General features: G+C 40.1%; 1 protein-coding gene across 11 annotated transcripts in view; it reads right to left on the bottom strand.

Annotated features, from left to right (window-relative positions):
• The window catches only part of RAD51B (RAD51 paralog B), a 427,893-nt gene that overhangs the window by 79,052 nt on the left and 330,059 nt on the right, over positions 1-18,782 (bottom strand). Inside the window, exon 13 of one of the 11 annotated variants that reach the window (XR_003527484.1) lies at positions 17,921-17,990. The exons of 9 other annotated variants lie outside the window; for them this stretch is intronic. Coding sequence is in view for 1 of the 2 variants with exons in the window: in XM_027642188.1 (XP_027497989.1) it covers positions 17,962-17,990 (29 nt within the window). In the remaining variant the exon portion in view is untranslated. Of the gene's footprint in view, positions 1-17,920; positions 17,991-18,782 lie in introns of those variants that run through there. One more of the 11 variants, XM_027642188.1, reaches the window with a different exon arrangement.

The raw sequence follows: 18,782 nt of genomic DNA, 5'->3' as shown, positions 1-18,782 counted from the left end.
AAGCTGCTTCTCATCAGCCCTACAGAGCATGCAGTGCATTGCACAGATCCCACAAACCGGATTTTATCTGGCCTCACAACTTTGCCGATATTTTGTAGGCTTTGTAAGTTTATGACATTAAGTAAGCATTATGGAAATTAAGCAATGGCACAGAGCCAGAGTCCTCTGTTTTTCCCAGCCCATCTCACTGCTAGCAAGGCTGTTGCAATTCTCAGGAGCAGATGCTACAGGAAGGGGGTTAGTGGTCGGACAAGGCAATATTATGAGGGGAATGTCTGGAGTTAGAAGAAGTCATAGCCAACATGGATTTGAGGCAGTTTACAAAAGACTGCAGAGAAATTTAATCCTGGTGTATTACCAAGTCTTGAAACTAATAGTTCTTTGCATTTGTATCAAAGTAGCATGCCAAAGCACCAATCAGGACTGCCCACTGTGTTTGGCAGAACAGGGGCAAATATGCTCTTCCAATCAATTCCTACTGCAATTTTGATTAGACACAACAATTTCCTTGCTTCCTGTCCTAAACAGTTGCCATGTTGTACCACAGCTGCATTTCAATAGTGGATAAAGGTTCCAAATACATTGGTTCTAGCAAATTTCAGTGTAAATATGGATCTTAAATTAGGATTCTTCCAATTAAAAAAAATATTGCACTGGTGCACAGCACTACTAATTGTTGATAAATGAAAACTACAGATTTGTTCTGTACCTTTTGCTAATCCAAACTGCTTTATAAGCTAGGAACAGTACATACTCTACATAGGAACTACTTGATCATTATCAGAACAGTAGCTTGCCTGATGGGCAGCTCTTATGAGCGTACCAGCACCAGATCACAAAAGAAATAGAGCAGAAAGTTAATTTTCCTGAAAATTAGCATTGCTTTGGATAGCTGTAGTAAGTTTCTAATCACATCCAAACTGATTCTGCAGCTGTGGCTCAAATGTGTTTATGCTTTTCCACTCTACTGACTTTTGCTGTGGAACTCAGACATTTTGAGCTGAAACATCCTTGAAGCTGGCCCTGATATTCCAGTGTACTGCAGTTGCACCAGAAGTAAAATTTGCCTGGCTAGATCCAATCTAAATAATTAAAATGCACAGTCAGATGTTTGCAGAGATTAAGTCTTTTATGAAATATATAAGTCAGCAAGAATCATATATCGGGCCATCACAGCAATGAATGTGTGGTGCAGCAATTGAGTATAAAGCCAGCAAAAATTTAACATTACTAAGTTTTACTAAACCTTAATCACTATTCTACGAAGAGAACTATCAGGATTTTCTTGATATGTTGAAGTCAATAAATTTGCTTTGAATAGCTGTGTGTGTGACAGAGAGAGAATTAGGCTGGAATGCTATAAGGATGTCAGCCAAGCTCTCAGCATCTGGAAAGCAGAAAACAGAACTATATTTAGTGCACAATGACTTGCAATAATTTGCAGGGGGAGGGGCATAGAGGAACAAAAGACAGCAAGAAAAAAGAACAAAATTTAAGTTGGAAGTGTTAGGCAATTAAATGAATTGTAAAGAAAATTAAAAAAAAACACAACGAGGCCGGGAGAAGGATAAATAAAACCCTGGGGAATATGTTATTATAAGAGCTTCTACAAGCAGAAATGCTGTAGGGAGTTAGCAGACATATTTATAAACACGTTACAGATAATGCATACTTCAGTATAAATACCACCTCTAAGAATTTCTGGCACAGAACAGTTAGGGTATTGACCTCTGCTGTACATTCATTTCCTTTACGTGGCTGAAATGCCTAAATATGTTCCTCAGTTGGGCATGGGAAACTTTTTCCATATGGTAACAGCATCTGCAAGGGTACTCCATAACAGCGCTCAGTTATGAACGTGTTATGAACCCTTTGCAAAGCATGTTTAGGTTACCAAGTGTTCTCCTACACCTACTTGTAAACAGAACAAGCACCAAGTAAAAGGCTACCTTTCATAGCTGTGGTACATTCAAAATGAACATGGTGTAACACTTTCAAGTTCTTACTGCCATTAAAAAAACAAGGTGTTGAACAATCAAGTTCCCCTTCCATCACTTACACAGTTTTTGTTCTGTCCTTCATTTGATTTAAACATTCCATCAGCTCTTCAGTGTCACTCTTGTTACCTGGCAGTTTCTCAGACCTGAGAGCCCAGGATCTCCGAGCCTTTATCTTCAGCACTTTAAGGGACATCTCAAATAACAAAAGTAACCTATTAAAACTGAGGCACAGATCTCAGGCACACCAATGCTGGTTAAAGGATAACTAAGATGAAAGTAAACAGTATTACTGACAAAACAGTAAAAAGATTATTATATACATAAATGTCAAATTATTTTCTGGTGTTCAAATTAATCTGGCTTTCAGCTTCTAGGCAGTAGTGTGCTGCCAAGAGATGATGGGTGGCATCCAAGAGATACCAAAAGTGAGAAGAAAAAGTTACCTCTGCACAGGTACCAATTCCCTAACCTTAGTGAAAGACAGCAGAGATCTGGGGCCTGTGAGCTGGGAGGAGAAGCTGAGTTCTGCCTGAAGTTGCCAGACAAAGAGCAGATTATTGTCTTCAAAGCACACACCAGAGCAGCAGCCATTTTGAGAAGAAGCACGGAGTCCTTCTGTGATTTGGCTGCTTTAGCCATCAGTCTGTACTTTGCTTGTACTTACAAATTATAGCCCCTCCCCCCTCCCCCAAAGGACTTCTTTCTGAAATAGGCAGTTTGGGAGAAAGACAAAAGCCAGCAGCCACTTTCCATCTGGCTTCAAGATCAGCTAACATTTTTAGGGACCCATACAGCCTCTTACTTCAAGTTGGGACTCTCTAAATTCATGCTCTCATGTGCCTCATGTACAGGTACAGGCTGCCTTTGAGATGCACTCCTTTTGGCCCTCTATGTATTAGACAGCTGTATTGCTTTTATGTCCTACAGTGCTGTCCCTAAGGAGAGGGAGAGATCTTGTTCCTTATAGTTTCTAGACCAGACTCTGCTAATTAACATACCAGCATTTGTGATGTAAGTGTCTATGAACTGGGCCTAGACCAAACCTACCCACAGAAGCTGCAGGGCTGTGACTGAGGTACCTATTCTGCAGTGTCTCACATGCTCTTCACCAGTGATATGATAAACACACATAATTTAAAACAATGAACACTTTTTCAATGCAGTACAAGGAGTGACAGTGCATTGTATCACTTTTTAGAGCCATACCTATCCAGCAACAGAGAGGATGGGGAGTAGGTATCTTTGCTACCTCAGAGCAGAGTGGAAACAGGACAACATACATGATTCACAGAACAAGGAGACAAAGATGCCAAATAAAAGGAGGTAGAGACTGAGGTAACAGCTAGGCAATGTAACAAACAACAGAAACTGTAGCAATGCCTAAGATACAGTCTGCAAGGGCAATGTTAGAAACAGTAATATAAATCATTGTATCCATCCTTCAGTTGTTCTAAGGATTGGGGAAATAAGGACACAACTGGCAAATGCAGAGACTGGAGTATAGCTCTGCAATGCAATCTGACTTGTCCCACTACGTGAGATTACAGTGCCTAAAACAAAAGACAAGAAGATGCTACTGCTCTTATTAGAGTTGGCATGGAGCTTTCTTTTCCTCACACTCCCCTCCAGCAGAGCAGTCACACATGTCCTGTTTTTAAGGAAAAAGTATGTTTGAGGTATTATAAATGAAAGCTATTAAAGAAAACGGCTATTATAGCTGAGTAGATTTTGATACATGTTTTACATTCTTTGAGGTATGAGGTCTCACTCGAATTTGCTGTCTGCAAACACCCTGCTGAAGTCAGCAGAAGAAGAGGATTTACAGTAATCACTACAGCGCTGGGCAGTGAGCTAGGCTCGTTCCTGAGTAGTTTCCTAAGAGATGTCAACAGCCTCAGTTGGGTGCTCTTTGTAGTTCTGGCAGAGGTCAGCTCTGTCTCTAAGCACAGATCTGAAAAGTAAGTCTAGTCTAAACAATTCTCTGTACTGTTCCAGAAACAATTAAAGGCACTTTTCTTTGTATATTTCCCACAGGTGTGAGCAGACACTTCCCACAGACAGTACGCACAGCAAAAGCTCCAAAAGCAGAGGAGCTTTCCTCTTTGCAGAGGAAAAGGCAAAAACCCCTGTAGCTTTGGGCATGTGAGACTGAACTGGATAAGCAGGATCAGCTTATCCAAGGCACTGTCTAGAACCTGTCCTTGGAGAACAACAGTGGTAAAACAACTCCAGCTCAGCTCTTCTAACTCCATCAGGCTCTTTATTAGCAAGGTTAATACCAACAGATTAGATATTCACTTCCTGGTTTGGTATAATTTAGGTAGGAATGAAAATGTAATGTGCTCCATCAACATGTCACCTTAATTCACGAGAGATACTAGCATGCATGAAGCTAAAAACATCACTCATCCATGAGTTGTATAAAACCAGAATTGTGTGAAAAGGCCGGAAAGAAGTGAGCACAAAGTGAACCCTCACACATTTTAAAATTAATATCTTTGGTAAAGAGCATTTGGCTGTTTCCTTGTTCGTGATTCTCCAAAAATGGAATAATAAATACAGATACTTATAAGTATTCCTATAATATACTTGCTATACCTAAAAACTCCCTCTGGTTTTGCTAAAAACCAAGATGAGTGTTCCTGGGAATTCAACACATACTCCATGAATCTCCAATGTATTAGCACTAGCATGTTATTAATTTTTCAAAACAGAAATCTGCCTGTATAACTAGCACTCCTGATAGAGGGCATGAAACATGAGTAGCTCATGGACTCAAGATTTTTCAAATTTATTATTTTACATTCTTTTTTTTTAAATCAAAAGCCACACATTCATGCATGGTGCCCCTTTTCAGCCTTGGTGTAGCACAACTCCCTACACAGCTGTGGCATGAACTGAATTAAGGAAACAAACGGATTCAGGGATAGTTTGGTTAGACAAAAACCATCCAAAACCCTAATGTTCCCAGATGTGGCTCACCTCATGATCCCACAGAGGTATGATCACAGCTTACACGGCAACAAGCACAGGGAGAGGAGTAGGTAGGACAGCAATAACAGTAACAGCAACAGCAAAGCATGATGAAAATGTATTCTGAAATCTCGGTCTTAGTCTGTGGCTACAAACTTATCCCCGGTTTTATTAATATGGTACCTTCTAACTGCAAAATATTCCCTGAAACAAACTCCCAGAGCATCTATTTATAGTATTGACAGTGACCAGTAGAAAGCAGGCCTGGAGGGGCCTTACATAGCTGACACCTTCTGCACTCTGGGAAGCACACTTGCTCTTGTTAATAGCATGTGCTGGTACTAGATGTGATTTTGCAGCAGCCTTGCAGATTTCTGGTTTCTAAGTAGTGCCAAACACTCCTTGTCCCAATCTGCCCTTGAACAGGAAACTTTTTCACCAATGGCTCATCTCCACCCATTGTTAATTTTCACCAGCAGCAGACAGATTTTCCTAATATGCAGAAGGTGCATATGCATTAAAAAAGGACAGTATTTTTTATCCTTGCAGAGATAACATGTTTTTTTACTGTTCTGTGTCTCCACTGGTCACTACCAGCCTCAAAGAGTACTACTTCATGGTGGGGAAGATCACAACTAGCAGCAGAAAAGAGAAACACGTTCACACATATTGTTGTACCAAGCAGTTTGCATGAATCGCTCCACCTTCTTGGTAAATTCTCAAATAAAAATCTATCACAGTGGTTTTGCATAGGAAGAAGCAAGACACAACTAGGGGCTTGCACTTGGTGAGGCTGCAGAGGAGCCTCCCACTGCAGATTATATTCAGGAAGTTGAAGATACCAATCTAGAATGCTTCTAAAAAACAAACCAAACATTTTTTACTCTGTGTCCCCTATGTAAACACTAGATAACCACCACTTCCATCGTCAGGAAAGTGATTTTACCATTTACCATTAGATTACCTTTATGGGAAACTGAGTGTACACATTTGACTCTTTGCAAACAATCTGCTCTGGGCAGTCTGGAACCTGGAAGAAAGGTGTCATGCTGAGTGCTATAAAAGGAATTTTTGGCATGTGAATTCAGACAGTATTCAGAGTCTATAAAACAGTCCATGCTACAGCCCAAATGTCTCCCTGTGGATTATACCAGTGAAGAAAGGGGTCCCAGGACTTCTATGATAGCATAATGTCAGCTTCTGGATCTATGTGCGTCTGGTATGAGTTCTTTGATAACAGAAATTATTTAAATGCTTTTAATACAGTAAAAATTGCTTCTCCACTCTCTCTGACAGAGGGTTGGAGGAGAAGTTAGGGCACAAGAAAAGAAGCTATTGGCAGATATTTGCCCCTGAGGTGCCAAGCTATCATTCATAACAGGACTACCCCAAAATATTAATCCAGCAGAAGATAAAGTACACATGGCTTTATTTCATATTGTTTTCTTATACACATCTACAAGGGAGGCAGCTGGCAGCTGGCAGTTCTCATCAATGAAACCCTAAGCAGGAGGAATTCTCTACTGGTTAGCTGACCATCCTAAGGCCATTTTATACTTTCACATGGCTTAACAGACCAGAGAATCAGAATTGTTGAGGTTTATTCAGCTAACAAATACTAAGCATATTGGTTTCATTAACAGTATCCTTCTGAAGCTGTGAAGTGTCATTTATGTACTTATGTATTGATTTCTGTGCAGGATCCCAGCTGAAATAAAAGTCATGAAGGATCACGCGAGCCTTCAGCTGCTATCATAAAATCATTACAGAACATTGTATAATTAAGCCTTATTTACAGTTGCATTTTAAAACACATCCTGGCCTCACCTCTCTTCACTGAATTTGAGATGATCTGGCAGCACTGTGTGGGATTACACACTGAAATTAGATAAATGTGTGTAGGTCAGGCTGGAGGTGCTTTGGTTGTGAGATTCAGGACAAAATGCACAGGCAGGAGCTACAGCTTTGTTGTGAAATGGCAGGAACAGAGCTGCGAGGAGGAAGTTTGCAGAGTACCTGGGAATGTTGCTGCTGCCTGGAGCTGGCATTCCCACTCTTTCACTTTCCTGCCCACCTGGCATGTCTAAATATCTTGAGGAAAACAAGAAACAAAACAATAGGTGACTGTAGTGTGAAAAATAAAAGCCTAGATTCCCTCTTGGAACCTGACTGCTGCTCTAAAACCGCCCCAGTTCTGCTTTCATGATCCGGGATGCAGCACAACTGCTCCAGTGAACCTTGTGTTCACTCCAGGGCTGTCTACAGCACCCTTTTATAGACTGTATTGTAAGACTGGAGTAGGTTTCTGGGTCTAAAGGTCAGCACTACCTCTCTACTCCAGAAAGATACATTCTCTAGGATGCTATTCCAGCAACAGCAAAAAAAACAACCAAAAAAACCCAAAACAAACAAACAAAAAAGTTGAAAACAATACTGCATTTGGGATGCACTGAGTTGCCAGTAGTATAGTGCTTTGATGCTATCAGGAACAGATAGAGCAGACATTAGAAATACTCACTGACAGATCCTGAGGAATCTCTGGTATAGCAAAAAGTTTTCTAAAGATATAATAAACTGCGTGACTGCACAATTTGACTCAGAGGCAAGGGTCATATTAGTCCCAGCTGAAACTCCATGGATTTCAGGCAGCTCCCTAAAATGAATGTGTCCCTAAACATGAGTTTCTCTTTCAATACCAGGAAGACTGGAGTGGACACTAAGGAAGTTTGCAGGTGACACAAAACTGGGAGGAGCTGCTGACCCCCTCAGAGGCAGGGAGGCCCTGCAGAGAGACCTCAACAAATTAGAGAACTGGCAATCATCAACCATACGAAGTTCAATGACGGAAAGTGCCGGATTCTGCACCTGGGATGGGGCAATGTACAGACTGGGGAATGTGATGCTGGAGAGCAGTACCATAGAAAGGACCTGGGGGTCCTGGTCAATGGTAAGTTGAATATGAGTCAGCAGTGCCCTGGCAGCCAGGAGGGCCAACCGTGTCCTGTGGGGCATCAGGCAAAGCATTGCCAGCCGGTGGAAGGAAGGGATTGTCCTGCTCTGCTCTGTACTGGGGCGGCCTCACCTTGAATATTGTGTGCAGTTTTGGGCACCACAATATAAGAAAGATATTAAGTTCTTAGAGAGTGTCCAAAGGAGGGCAATGAAGATGGTGAAGGGCCTTGAGGGGAAGCCGCATGAGGAGTGGCTGAGGTCACTTGGTCTGTTCAGCCTGGAGAAGAGGAGACTGAGGAGAGACCTCATTGCAGTCTACAACTTCCTCATGAGGAAGAGGAGGGGCAGGCAGTGATCTCTTCTCTGTGATGACCAGTGATAGAACCAGAGGGAATGGCCTGAAGCTGCATCAGGGGAGGGTTAGGTTGGATATTAGAAAGAGGTTCTTCACCCAGAGGGTGGTTGAGCACTGGAACAGGCTCCCCAGGGAAGTGGTCACAGCACCAAGGCTGACAGAGTTCAAGAAGCATTTGGATAATGCTCTCAGGCACATGGTGTGACTCTTGGGGATGGTCCTGTGCAGAGCCAGAAGCTGGACTCGATGATCCTTGTGGGTCCCTTCCAACTCGGCATATTCTGTGACATGTCCAAATCATTCCAAGCTAATATTGGACTTCGCTTACTGTGTGTTTTGATTTTTTGGGGAGATGAAAAAAGATACCATGCCACCATCTTAACTATTTCTTTTTTGTAACTGCAGTCAGTTCTTTAAATGCTGGTGTGCTGTCCTTTTGCCAATGACAACAGCACAGACTTTCCTTTCCTCTTCTTGTTTCCAGTGAAAGAAGACCAAATCGTAAGCCAGGCCTTCTCTAGACTGTGTCTCAGAGATTATCAGCCAACTGAAAAGGCATGCCCTTCCCTTTGTGGTAGTGCAGTCTGTGTTCGTGTGTTTTCTACTCATCTTGGTTTTGGAATAGAAGAGTGAAATCACTCCAGTACTCTTCATAGGTTCAAATCCATTTAAAAATAGGAACAAAAGGTAAAAGAAAATATGTACTCCTTGCCGATTTATCTATGAATACTGGAGAGCAATTGTATCACTAATGTTTTGGAGAAGGATCAGACACTTTTGTAGCCAAACAGCACCATCCAACATATGGCAGTAGATGAAGGTTGCCTTTTGCCTCTCAAATTCATTCTGAATCCTTCTAAATCATCCCTGCCAACACAATATAATCCTTGAGGATCATTAACATTCATCAGAAAAGCAAATTCTCACTTATGTAATAGGTTAGGTTGCAGCACACACCAAGTATAGAAAGCTGGGGGAAGACACCTGCAGAGTCTGTTCTTTGACCTTCAGCTCTGCTGCTCCTACAGATGAATGATGTTTGAGTCAGCACTACATTAGCAGTACATACACAGACTATGTCTCAGGAACAAAACATTAGCTTTTGTGAAAAAGATCAGCCTTATAATTTCATTTGTCATGTGATGCTACCTTATAATTTTGACCAAAGGAAATTAATTCCTGTTTAAAATAAGAAAAATTTGAATGCATTCCCCAACTCACTCTCTTTGTAAAAATGTCTATCTCAGAGAGCAAAACGTAAACACACATAAAATTATTCTATTAATGACCTGAGGTCCCCTCAGCAGAGTCTGGAGCACACTGTAACTCACATGTCACTAGTAAAACTCTGTTTCTTCTGCTTGCAGTAGGTATTTCAGCTAAATATAAATGGAATAAACGTAAAACTTCCATTTAAATTTCTCCCGGATTTCCCAAGTAAAAATAGATGGGACTTCCAAGGAAACATATACTTACGGACTTACCCATAAGCACGAACAGATACGGGGATTTATATGTTCTTTGAAGACAAGTAAAAAGGAAGAAGTAGATGAGGAATTTCTAGTCTAAATCAGGTCAAATCTTTGCATGCTACAGAAGGAAAAAGTATGCTATTGATCCCAGTATAGTAGCTTTCCTCACATCCTTCAAGGCTTATCTGCTCAGTGTGTCAGGCACTCCTATTATCCTGGGAGATACAGTGGCTGTCTTACCAAAAAAGTGGAGAAAGACTACTTGAAATCTTTTTCTTCCTCAGTGCAGTACATTCATACTCTCGAAGAAAATAAATCTTCACACAGCACATCTCCCCACATATTAGCAAGCATGTATTTTACACTGGAAAGAAGGGAAGGATCTTTCCACTTTAAATAACCCAGTGAAATTTTTCTTTTGCAGAGCTGGGGCTCTTTGTTGGGATTACACTGAGGTGCTCTTCTATTACATGTGCGTATTAGGAATTTTTAATTTATTTGCTCTTCTTCCAATCAGCAGAAGAATTCTTCAAATTCTATCAGTTTATAAAAGATCTGTTCTCAGTATTTGGAGAAAAGACAAGACAGAGCCTGGTTGTGCTGACACTATCCAATGACTGACTTATGTGGGAACCCATGGGTTTGAAGGATTGGGCCCAAATATTCAGCAGCTCAGAGGAAAGCCCAAGATGTTAGGTGCCAGAAAGTTTGGAAGGCAAGATATGTAGGTACTAGAGCATCTGCAACTGTGACAGGTAAAGTCTGAAAGCAAATAGGGAGATTTTGGTTTGGAAGGAAGCAGATGACACATGATCAGTGTAGTACTGGACAGATACAGCTGGATTTCATCAAGATTGTATCTTTCTCTGAATGGTAACAAGAAGCTGTTTCCAGACACAACCAAATCAGAGAGGGAAGTGGGACCTGCACCCTTGCTGTGGGAGCACACAGACCTCAGTAGGAGTAAAAAGAGAACTTCTGCATGTAGTGACAACCCCTTGCTCGGCTCAAATCACCCTGAGTCAAGAGTCTCTCTTGACCTTCCTGGTTGCTCTAGCTCTGCATTCATTGCTGAATTTCCTACTCTTGAGTTAAGGCCCAAAACTATTTTGGGAGTGAGCAAATCTACTTAATCTCTCCCAAATGTTCCATCTCAAAGTAATGGTATAATACCTGGCTCATTCTTTCAGCTCCACCAAACAATAACTGCCAGGAAAACAGCTTACTTCAGTCATTCCTAACAAAATGCAGTTAGCTCTTTAAAACATAGTCTTCTTTTTACTTAGTCTAACTGCTCCTTTTTGGTGCAGATATTTGTAGGTTCCCTTGGTTAATGCCAGCTGCATTCTTCCCCCAAAGAGCAACTTGCTTCTTAGGTGAAATAAATAATTTTGCATTTGGAGCATTTTAGAGCTGGAGCATTTCCTAAGTCCTTCCACTTCTGACTTGACCTTTTTTTCCTGACAGTCTGCATGAAAGGATACAGGCACCACCTGCAGAGCAAGGTACTGGACTTAGCTTTGTCTCTCAAAACTCCGACTTTCCGTGAATCTCTTCCAGTGAGTATTAAAATTGGAAAAGTAAGATAACTACATCTCTGTGCTAAAATAGTCAAAGTTATCATATAAGTACACCTATAATGGACTTAAAACCCAAACAACACAAAATGACAGAGTTCATACCTCCCTGCCAGATGTGCTAGAGCACTACTATGAAAACAGCTAGGTGGGTACTAGGTACATGCAAGGGCTTTGAAGTAGGAGGCTGAGAGGAAGCAGTTAAAGACATGTAGAGATGGGGAAAGAGGGAGGAAAAGGTTTGGAAAATCCTGAAAAACAAAATATAGTACCCAAAGGAGAAGATTTCTATAGTGTCAATCCCTTTTGGAACTTTTGCTTATTCATGTTTGGTAAATGGACCAAGAACCACCAGATGGCTACATACTGCTCAAAGACTATCTCTGCAAGGTGACAGCAAAGAGGCCAGGGCAAGGAAAGGAAGCAGGAATCTCTTGGAAATATCATAAAAGGCTAACTGATTCCTCTTCAGGAAAATACTAGTTATTAAACTCATTTCCACAAAACTCTGTGAGAACGTTAAAAATGCTTCATGGACATTGTATGTGACAGGAGGTAGTATGCAACATGAGAGCCAACAGTTTAATTAATAAGGCTGGATCGTACAATATGTGGATTCAATTTCTGACTTCTATATACACTGGTACAGACTTCTATATACCACTAAGAGAGCTTCTTCAACTCTTTCATTGTATTCCTTCTGAGTAAGATGACAATAACACCCCCTCACCATGTACTAATACTTTATCATAGAGAAATTAGTTCCTATTTGTACTCAGTCCTGTATTAGAGAAACAAACATGGCAAAAACGGGAGTGTCTGCACTTGCACAGCCTAAGCAGACATTGCAAGTGTCCTGAAGGATTCTGATATGCAATCCATTATACTATTATATAATTGCTTTAATGGCAAATACAGCCTTGCAAGGCTTCTGCAGTGCTGTAAACCTTGCTTTCAATGATTTTAGTTTTCATGGATTTTAAATGATTAAGCAAAGGTTTTACAGTGCACCTTCAAGTGGCCCTTAATAGACAGGTTTTACTTTAGAAAGGGTTTCTGAGTCTACAATGAAATAAAGAAATTTGAATTAAAATAGGTTTGTTTATTTTAGAAGGCACTATGGCCACCCACTGCACAGCTGAATTTCCAGAACACTAGTACTGGATGCCAAGGAGCTTCAGGAAGGGAAACAAGAAACAGAATGGGAAACTGAGTAGCTTAGCTTCTTCTTACATTAGCTGCCAAAAGTGGGCAGCACAACTCAAATGATATTGTATAAAATCTCCTCTTAACTCAAAAAGCTTACTGTTTGTTTCCTACCCCAGCGTCTGTGCACAGAAATCCCAAAGCATTGCAGGTAACAACACTATGTTTATCCAGAAAAATAGAAGTATTCTTCATGAAAAGAATTAGTAGGTTTAGGACCAAGAAGAAGATGCATATTTTTATTGTACCTCTTCATGTACTCAAGCAACAGTTTTTTCCTGAAATGAAAAAGCATCTCTTGAACAGAATGTTGCAGTTAAGACAATACCACAGAAACTACCTTTCCTACTTTATACAGAAAGCTAGGACATCACCTTACTAACTAAAATATTGGTAAGAGTCTTATGAAAAAGCATCCTTAAAAAGCATGAGGATTTGAGGCCCTGGCTTAACATCTCATCTGATGTCAGAGGCTGAGTTGTATGCTGCTGTGTTAATATCCTTCCAGGGAAGTACTTTAATTCCAAATCAAGAAGGAACATCACCATCTCATGAGTCATCAGCACCACTTCCTGCCTTTCTGTGTGCATGTTCATAGGAAATCTTTCATCTAATTTTTTTCAAAGCCCAATACCACTTGGCTAGCAAGCTCAGGCAAGATCCAGCCAAAAACAGTATAGGCACAACAAGTTTCAACAAAAATATTTGTTACAAGAACACTCTTTGATTCATTTGCTCTTCCTTGGCTGAACTTCAGCTACACCCATCCTGATGCACACTTGCGGAGTGCTGTTGCCATGTCAGGATCCAAGTTCAATTTCTGCATACCCCAGTGATTTCTTCTGGCTTTGAACACTATCCAGGTGGCTGCACAAGGGGCTATGGGAATTACAGGGAGATGGTAGAGTTGGTGAGAGGACTTGCCTGAGAAGCAAAGAAAGGGGAGATACCCACATTCTACCAGCCCGTCCCCATCCAATCTGCCCACAATATGCCGTTGTAAAGAGTTTGCAATGAAGCTGGGGATTTGGCACTAACATGGTGTGGAATAGTCATCAGACATTTAAAACAGAGCTGAGAGTACAAAGAAAGGCTTTGTAGTGCAAGGCAGCACTGAAAACCCTGAACCTCTGCCAGCCAGCTTGCATAGAGTGTTTGCTAATGTACATAGTGGAGTGCATTCCTCTCATTTGATTACATGACAGTTTTATACACCAGGTATATGCAGAGGGTTTTTCTTAACCCTTTAAGTACTCCCTCATTTATAAATCGTGAAGAGACTCACAGTCATTTCACTTCTGCTGTCTTGTACATACATGCAACTTCAGTCACGAAAGGCTGAGCATGTGCTGTGGGCAACTAGTTGTTGATGTATAAGTACACTTATTTATGTTGTGATGAATAGCAAAAGTAATTAAGCATGAAAGAATTAGAAAATTAATACTTTTCTTACTCATGCTACAGTTTTCTGCATCTCCCTTGATTTAAGCAGTGAGTATAAAGAGGATTGTTTAAAGGACCACTACCATTGCCTCTCCATATTGCAAATGGAGGATGCAGAGACTGCTATTACAGCTCCCACTTGTTAGACCAGGGAGAAGGGAGCCAGGAATCCCTGGCTTGGCTAATGCCACATTCTACCATATACTGTTTTACATAGTGTCTACTGTAAAATGAGGATAATTGTATGTGCTCTTGGTGGTGAAGTTCTTTCTATGGCTACAATGTGTTGCCTGTAACCAGGCAATGCTCTATGCATTCAGGCAAAAGAACCTCTCATTTGTAGGATGTGAGGCATACAGACTGAGTACAGGACTAAGGGCTAAATTGCAGGGTTTGAATGCTTTAGTGCCAAGGGATTGGTAAGGGCAAAGTATTCTTACTTTCCTGTTATGCCAATGCACAAAGCAAATTTCTTAGCCATAATTATAGTAATACACAATTACATTTTCAGAAGATCTGCTGTGGTGTCTTTCGTAAAGTCTAAGCTGTGGAGCTATTAAGTTGTAAAGTTAGAAGATTAACTTCTGTTAATTAAGTTAAAAGAATAAGACAGACACTAAAAGAGATGTTTGCGGTTAAACTCTTCAGCACTCATATTGCTGCCTGTATTTTTAATATTGGTAGCTCACAGACCAACATCTAATTAAGCCCACATTTAACCAGGAATTATTTTCCTGCTTAGCCACCCAGGGAAATAATCGAGACATGAAAGCTAAAGCATCTTGACCAATATTTGGATGTGGCATTATAATTCATGAGATTTGTGCACCCATACTCCGAGTACATAACAAAGCAGAGTTTGCCTTGTAGGTAGAGAGGAAGTGTTTGGGGCTGGTGTCTGGAATCAGATGGACAAAGAGAAAGGAAGGTAAAAGAAGGCGAAGGTTATTGAAATGGTGGAAATGCGTACACAATAGCAAATAAGGCTGGTGCAAGATGAGCGAAAAGTAGGCCAGAATAAAGGCAAACTAAGCCACTGACCTAAGCCTCTGTAAGTTATTCAGAGATTCTTACCATAGTAAGAGTGATTTCAAAATAGGTCCCAGAACAGATGGGTGTAAAAGATTTAGGAGAACAGCGATGGGAGTACTCCATTTTGTACATAGGAGCAGGCAGACTCTTCCTGGAATATTTGTATGTTCTTGAATTTGTAAAGAAGGAGAAACATTTCCCAAACCAGGAATTGCTTATGATTAGATACCATAAACACACAGACACAGGCAAGAAGTGGCAGATACCCTGTTTCCAAACTAATGGTATTTTCACTAAAGAATGACAGAAAACCGCCATATTGGCATAACTTACAAAAGAAAAGCACTTTTTGAAGTTTCCACTTAAACACTGATAGACTTTTAAAACTATTATTAGCTATGGGAACTTTCTTTGGACAACAGAAGAAAATGTTACATTTCTAAGGGTATAAGGGAACTGGAAACATTGCAGAGGTTCTTACGGGAAAGTCAGATGTTTCATAAAGCCTACTGCACATGATAGATTCAGACAAGTATCTGTATCCTGTTTCTGAAACTGTGTCTTAATTACTTTTTCCTACTGTTAGATTGTGCAACTTGGAAATAATATGACACTTCTGAAAGAGAAATATTTTCTATTATGGAAATTTATTTTGTACTATGAGGAAAGGGTCAGGAAGTACTCAGATAATAGCATTTCTCAGCAGTTTTTAGGTGTAATGATCAAAAATGCTGCTGTGTCAGTTTAACACTTCGCTGCATATGAATGTAAAAGACCAAGACTCATCTCATGTTCCTTCTCCTCCCAAAGGGTCATGATACACCGACACACTTCTGCAACCACAGAGGCCCACATGGCTCAGTTATCTTTCCCATACCATAAGACATGTATAAATGTGTGAGAAACAGCACCCTTGGATGTCAGGAGAGCATTTATGACACCTAACTACATACTGCCTTCACTTTACAAACAGATAGCACTGTGTCCCAGCCATCTGAGGTCCTCAGCTCAAATAAAAGCCAAAGAAAAACCATGCTGCTTAGTCAACCACAGGAAAACAGGTGATGCTGGCAGAAGTGGTGAAATTTTAGCCATGTTAGCAATTATCAAGCTGTGTCAAAAGAACAGACTGCTGTCACAGTGGCACAGAGCATTAAGGTCTGCATGCCTTCCTGATGTAGGAAATGCAAACAACTGTGACAGCCAAAAAAAGCTGATCTACATTGTGACTTTTAAGGAACATGGTCCCATTCTAATGTTCAAGGCCATGGACACCTAACTGTACAACTCTGAGGACTGGGATCATGGTGTGATGTGTAGCTTTATGCCCTCAAGCTTTATTTCAGTAAGCGCTGCATTTGGGATGATTTGAAGAATTCTGAGTTCACTTGCTATGTAGCATCTTGCTTACTTAATAAGCCACCTCCTCCAGCACAAGTGACCATACAGATCACCTGCTCAGTTTAAGGCCTTCAGATCTTTCCAGGGAGATAAATATAAGAAATTTGACATACAAAAGGGATGAATCTTCAGAATTCTCTGAGGAAAAGGGCTAACAGTGGTCATAAATTTCAGTGTCTTCAGGAAACTCCTTTTCAATCCTGTACAGTGCTTTTTAAACAACAATTAAAGTGGAAAACATGGAGCTGTACCCACTCTTATCTCAAAAGAGAAAGCACAAATTTGAATGAAAAATCAAGCTGATTATTAAACAGTGTGCTTTATGTTTAGGCCAGAAAGAAAGAGATAACAGAGAAAAATGACCCTTGTTTAACATAGTGTTACTTTATCAAGTTCACAGAGTATTAATAAGGGAATATAATGATTTCTCAAGCATATTCTACAAGCAAATATTAAAACTCCACACCCATCCTGAAAATGGCTGCAACTAACATATAGAGCAGCCTTCTTCTAACATCATACATGGCTTACACAACACCGAATCTTGGTTGTGCATCAATGAATGCACAGCTCTGGGAATGGTATTGATTAAGTTCTACATGGGACTCACTAGAGGGAACACATAACACTGTGGCTTTTTGAGTTCTACCAAATAATGGAAATGGCATTTTTTCTCCCCTTGCAGTGGAGTAATGGAACAGTAGATAAACTGTGCAAAACCACAGCTAAATATTTAGAACCCACAAGAAAAAAGTCCTTTGAACAAATCAAGCTATTTCACTTACAGGCTGGGAAGGAAAAGAGAGACGGAGGTTTGTCATTGTTATTCCTGTTTGTAAATGCATTCAGGATGCTCAGATACTATGCTGATAGGGGTTACATAAGCACCAAAAGAAAGAAGGGTAGGACTTTTTTCCATGAAGCTCTTGTATCTTAGGAGTGGTGATCTGGGCTTCAGCCTTTAGCAGCATCTTTTTCAATGAAAACATCTGGAAACGTCTCAAAACGATTTCAAAAATCAATGGAAATACTGCAATATAAAACTTGGCCTTCGGGCCATGTGGAGATATGATGGGTATTTGGAATTCCCAAGGATTTCCTCCAAAATGACTATGTTCACTATCTGCTCCTTGCCCACCATCACACAGTTAATATTTTTCATTTAAAGAATGTGCAAAGAAGGTTCTCTGATATTAAAGTATAAAATACAGGCTGACAAGCAAAAGTACTTAGAAGTTTTGAAATATGTTTGAATTCACTAAATAATTTAGTTGTTTAATATTCCGTACCTCACATTTCCCACCTTTAAAAGATTTTCTTGTTAAACAACATTTACTTATTTAGAAGGATTACTAAGAGCTTAATGAATGTTTTTAAAATATTTAAAGAAGTCTAAAGAAAACCATGTGATTTGAAACACAAAATAAAAGGGGAAATGAGAAACATATAGAGAAGGAATTGAAGGTTTTCTCTACATAACAGGACAGAGACTGGCAACATAGTACATACACAGATCCTGGATCCTCAAACTTCTATTCTTCATTCTGCTTTTAAGTAAAACCCCATAGATGAAGTGCACCTATAGTAAGAATGCGCACTTTAGTTTCCCTGTTAATTTCATATAGATCAAACCAATTCTGTAGGAAATTTAGTGTCCCCCTCCTAAGAAGAAAGAAAACCTGCTTCTCACAGTTCTCAGGAGTTAAAGCAATAATCCAAATCAAAAAAAAAAAAAAGGAAAAAAAAACCCTGAGAAAGAAGCCAAGATAAATCAACTCAGACATAAATGAAGATAAATCTTCTCAGTTCAGAGACTGGGAGGACTGGATAGAGTATCTTCATGCCTCAGTGACAAGTCTGTTAACCAGTGAACATATACTTGGGGTTGCAGCTGAAAAATCATAAAATCTTTCCTAAATATTAATTCGTTTACATTTCACAGTCCACCAATAATATTTAACCAGTACATTCTCCAGAACAACTTGTGTTGCTGACTACCTCCAGTCACAGCTCACTGCAAATGCCTCAGTGGTGAGGCAAGACACCTTGAATTGAAGTCTTTATCTGTTTTGGATCCAACCTACTGTCTAGAACACATGTCAAATTTCTACAAAAGATGAGGAACAAAAAATTAAAAAAAACAATAAGCACATTTTAAAGGTACTTGCTGCTGCAATTGAAAGCAGCTTTACTCAGAAATGAAATCTGAGACAGTTCCACCACTTTGCATTTCAGTATCTTTCACTGCAAGGTCTTTTTTACTCATTTAGCTAACTGAGCTTTTAAACAACATTTGGAATTGTATCACTGATCCTGTTTCATGCCGAGATATGTTCAGACAGAATGTACAGCAAGTTAGCTATTTTTTTGA

This window comes from Corapipo altera, unplaced genomic scaffold (genome assembly GCF_003945725.1).
Source record: "Corapipo altera isolate COAL_440 unplaced genomic scaffold, ASM394572v1 23b, whole genome shotgun sequence".
Lineage (NCBI taxonomy): Eukaryota > Metazoa > Chordata > Aves > Passeriformes > Pipridae > Corapipo > Corapipo altera.
The sequence above is the reverse complement of the archived record's forward strand: the minus strand, read 5'-3'. Positions and strand labels throughout refer to the sequence as shown.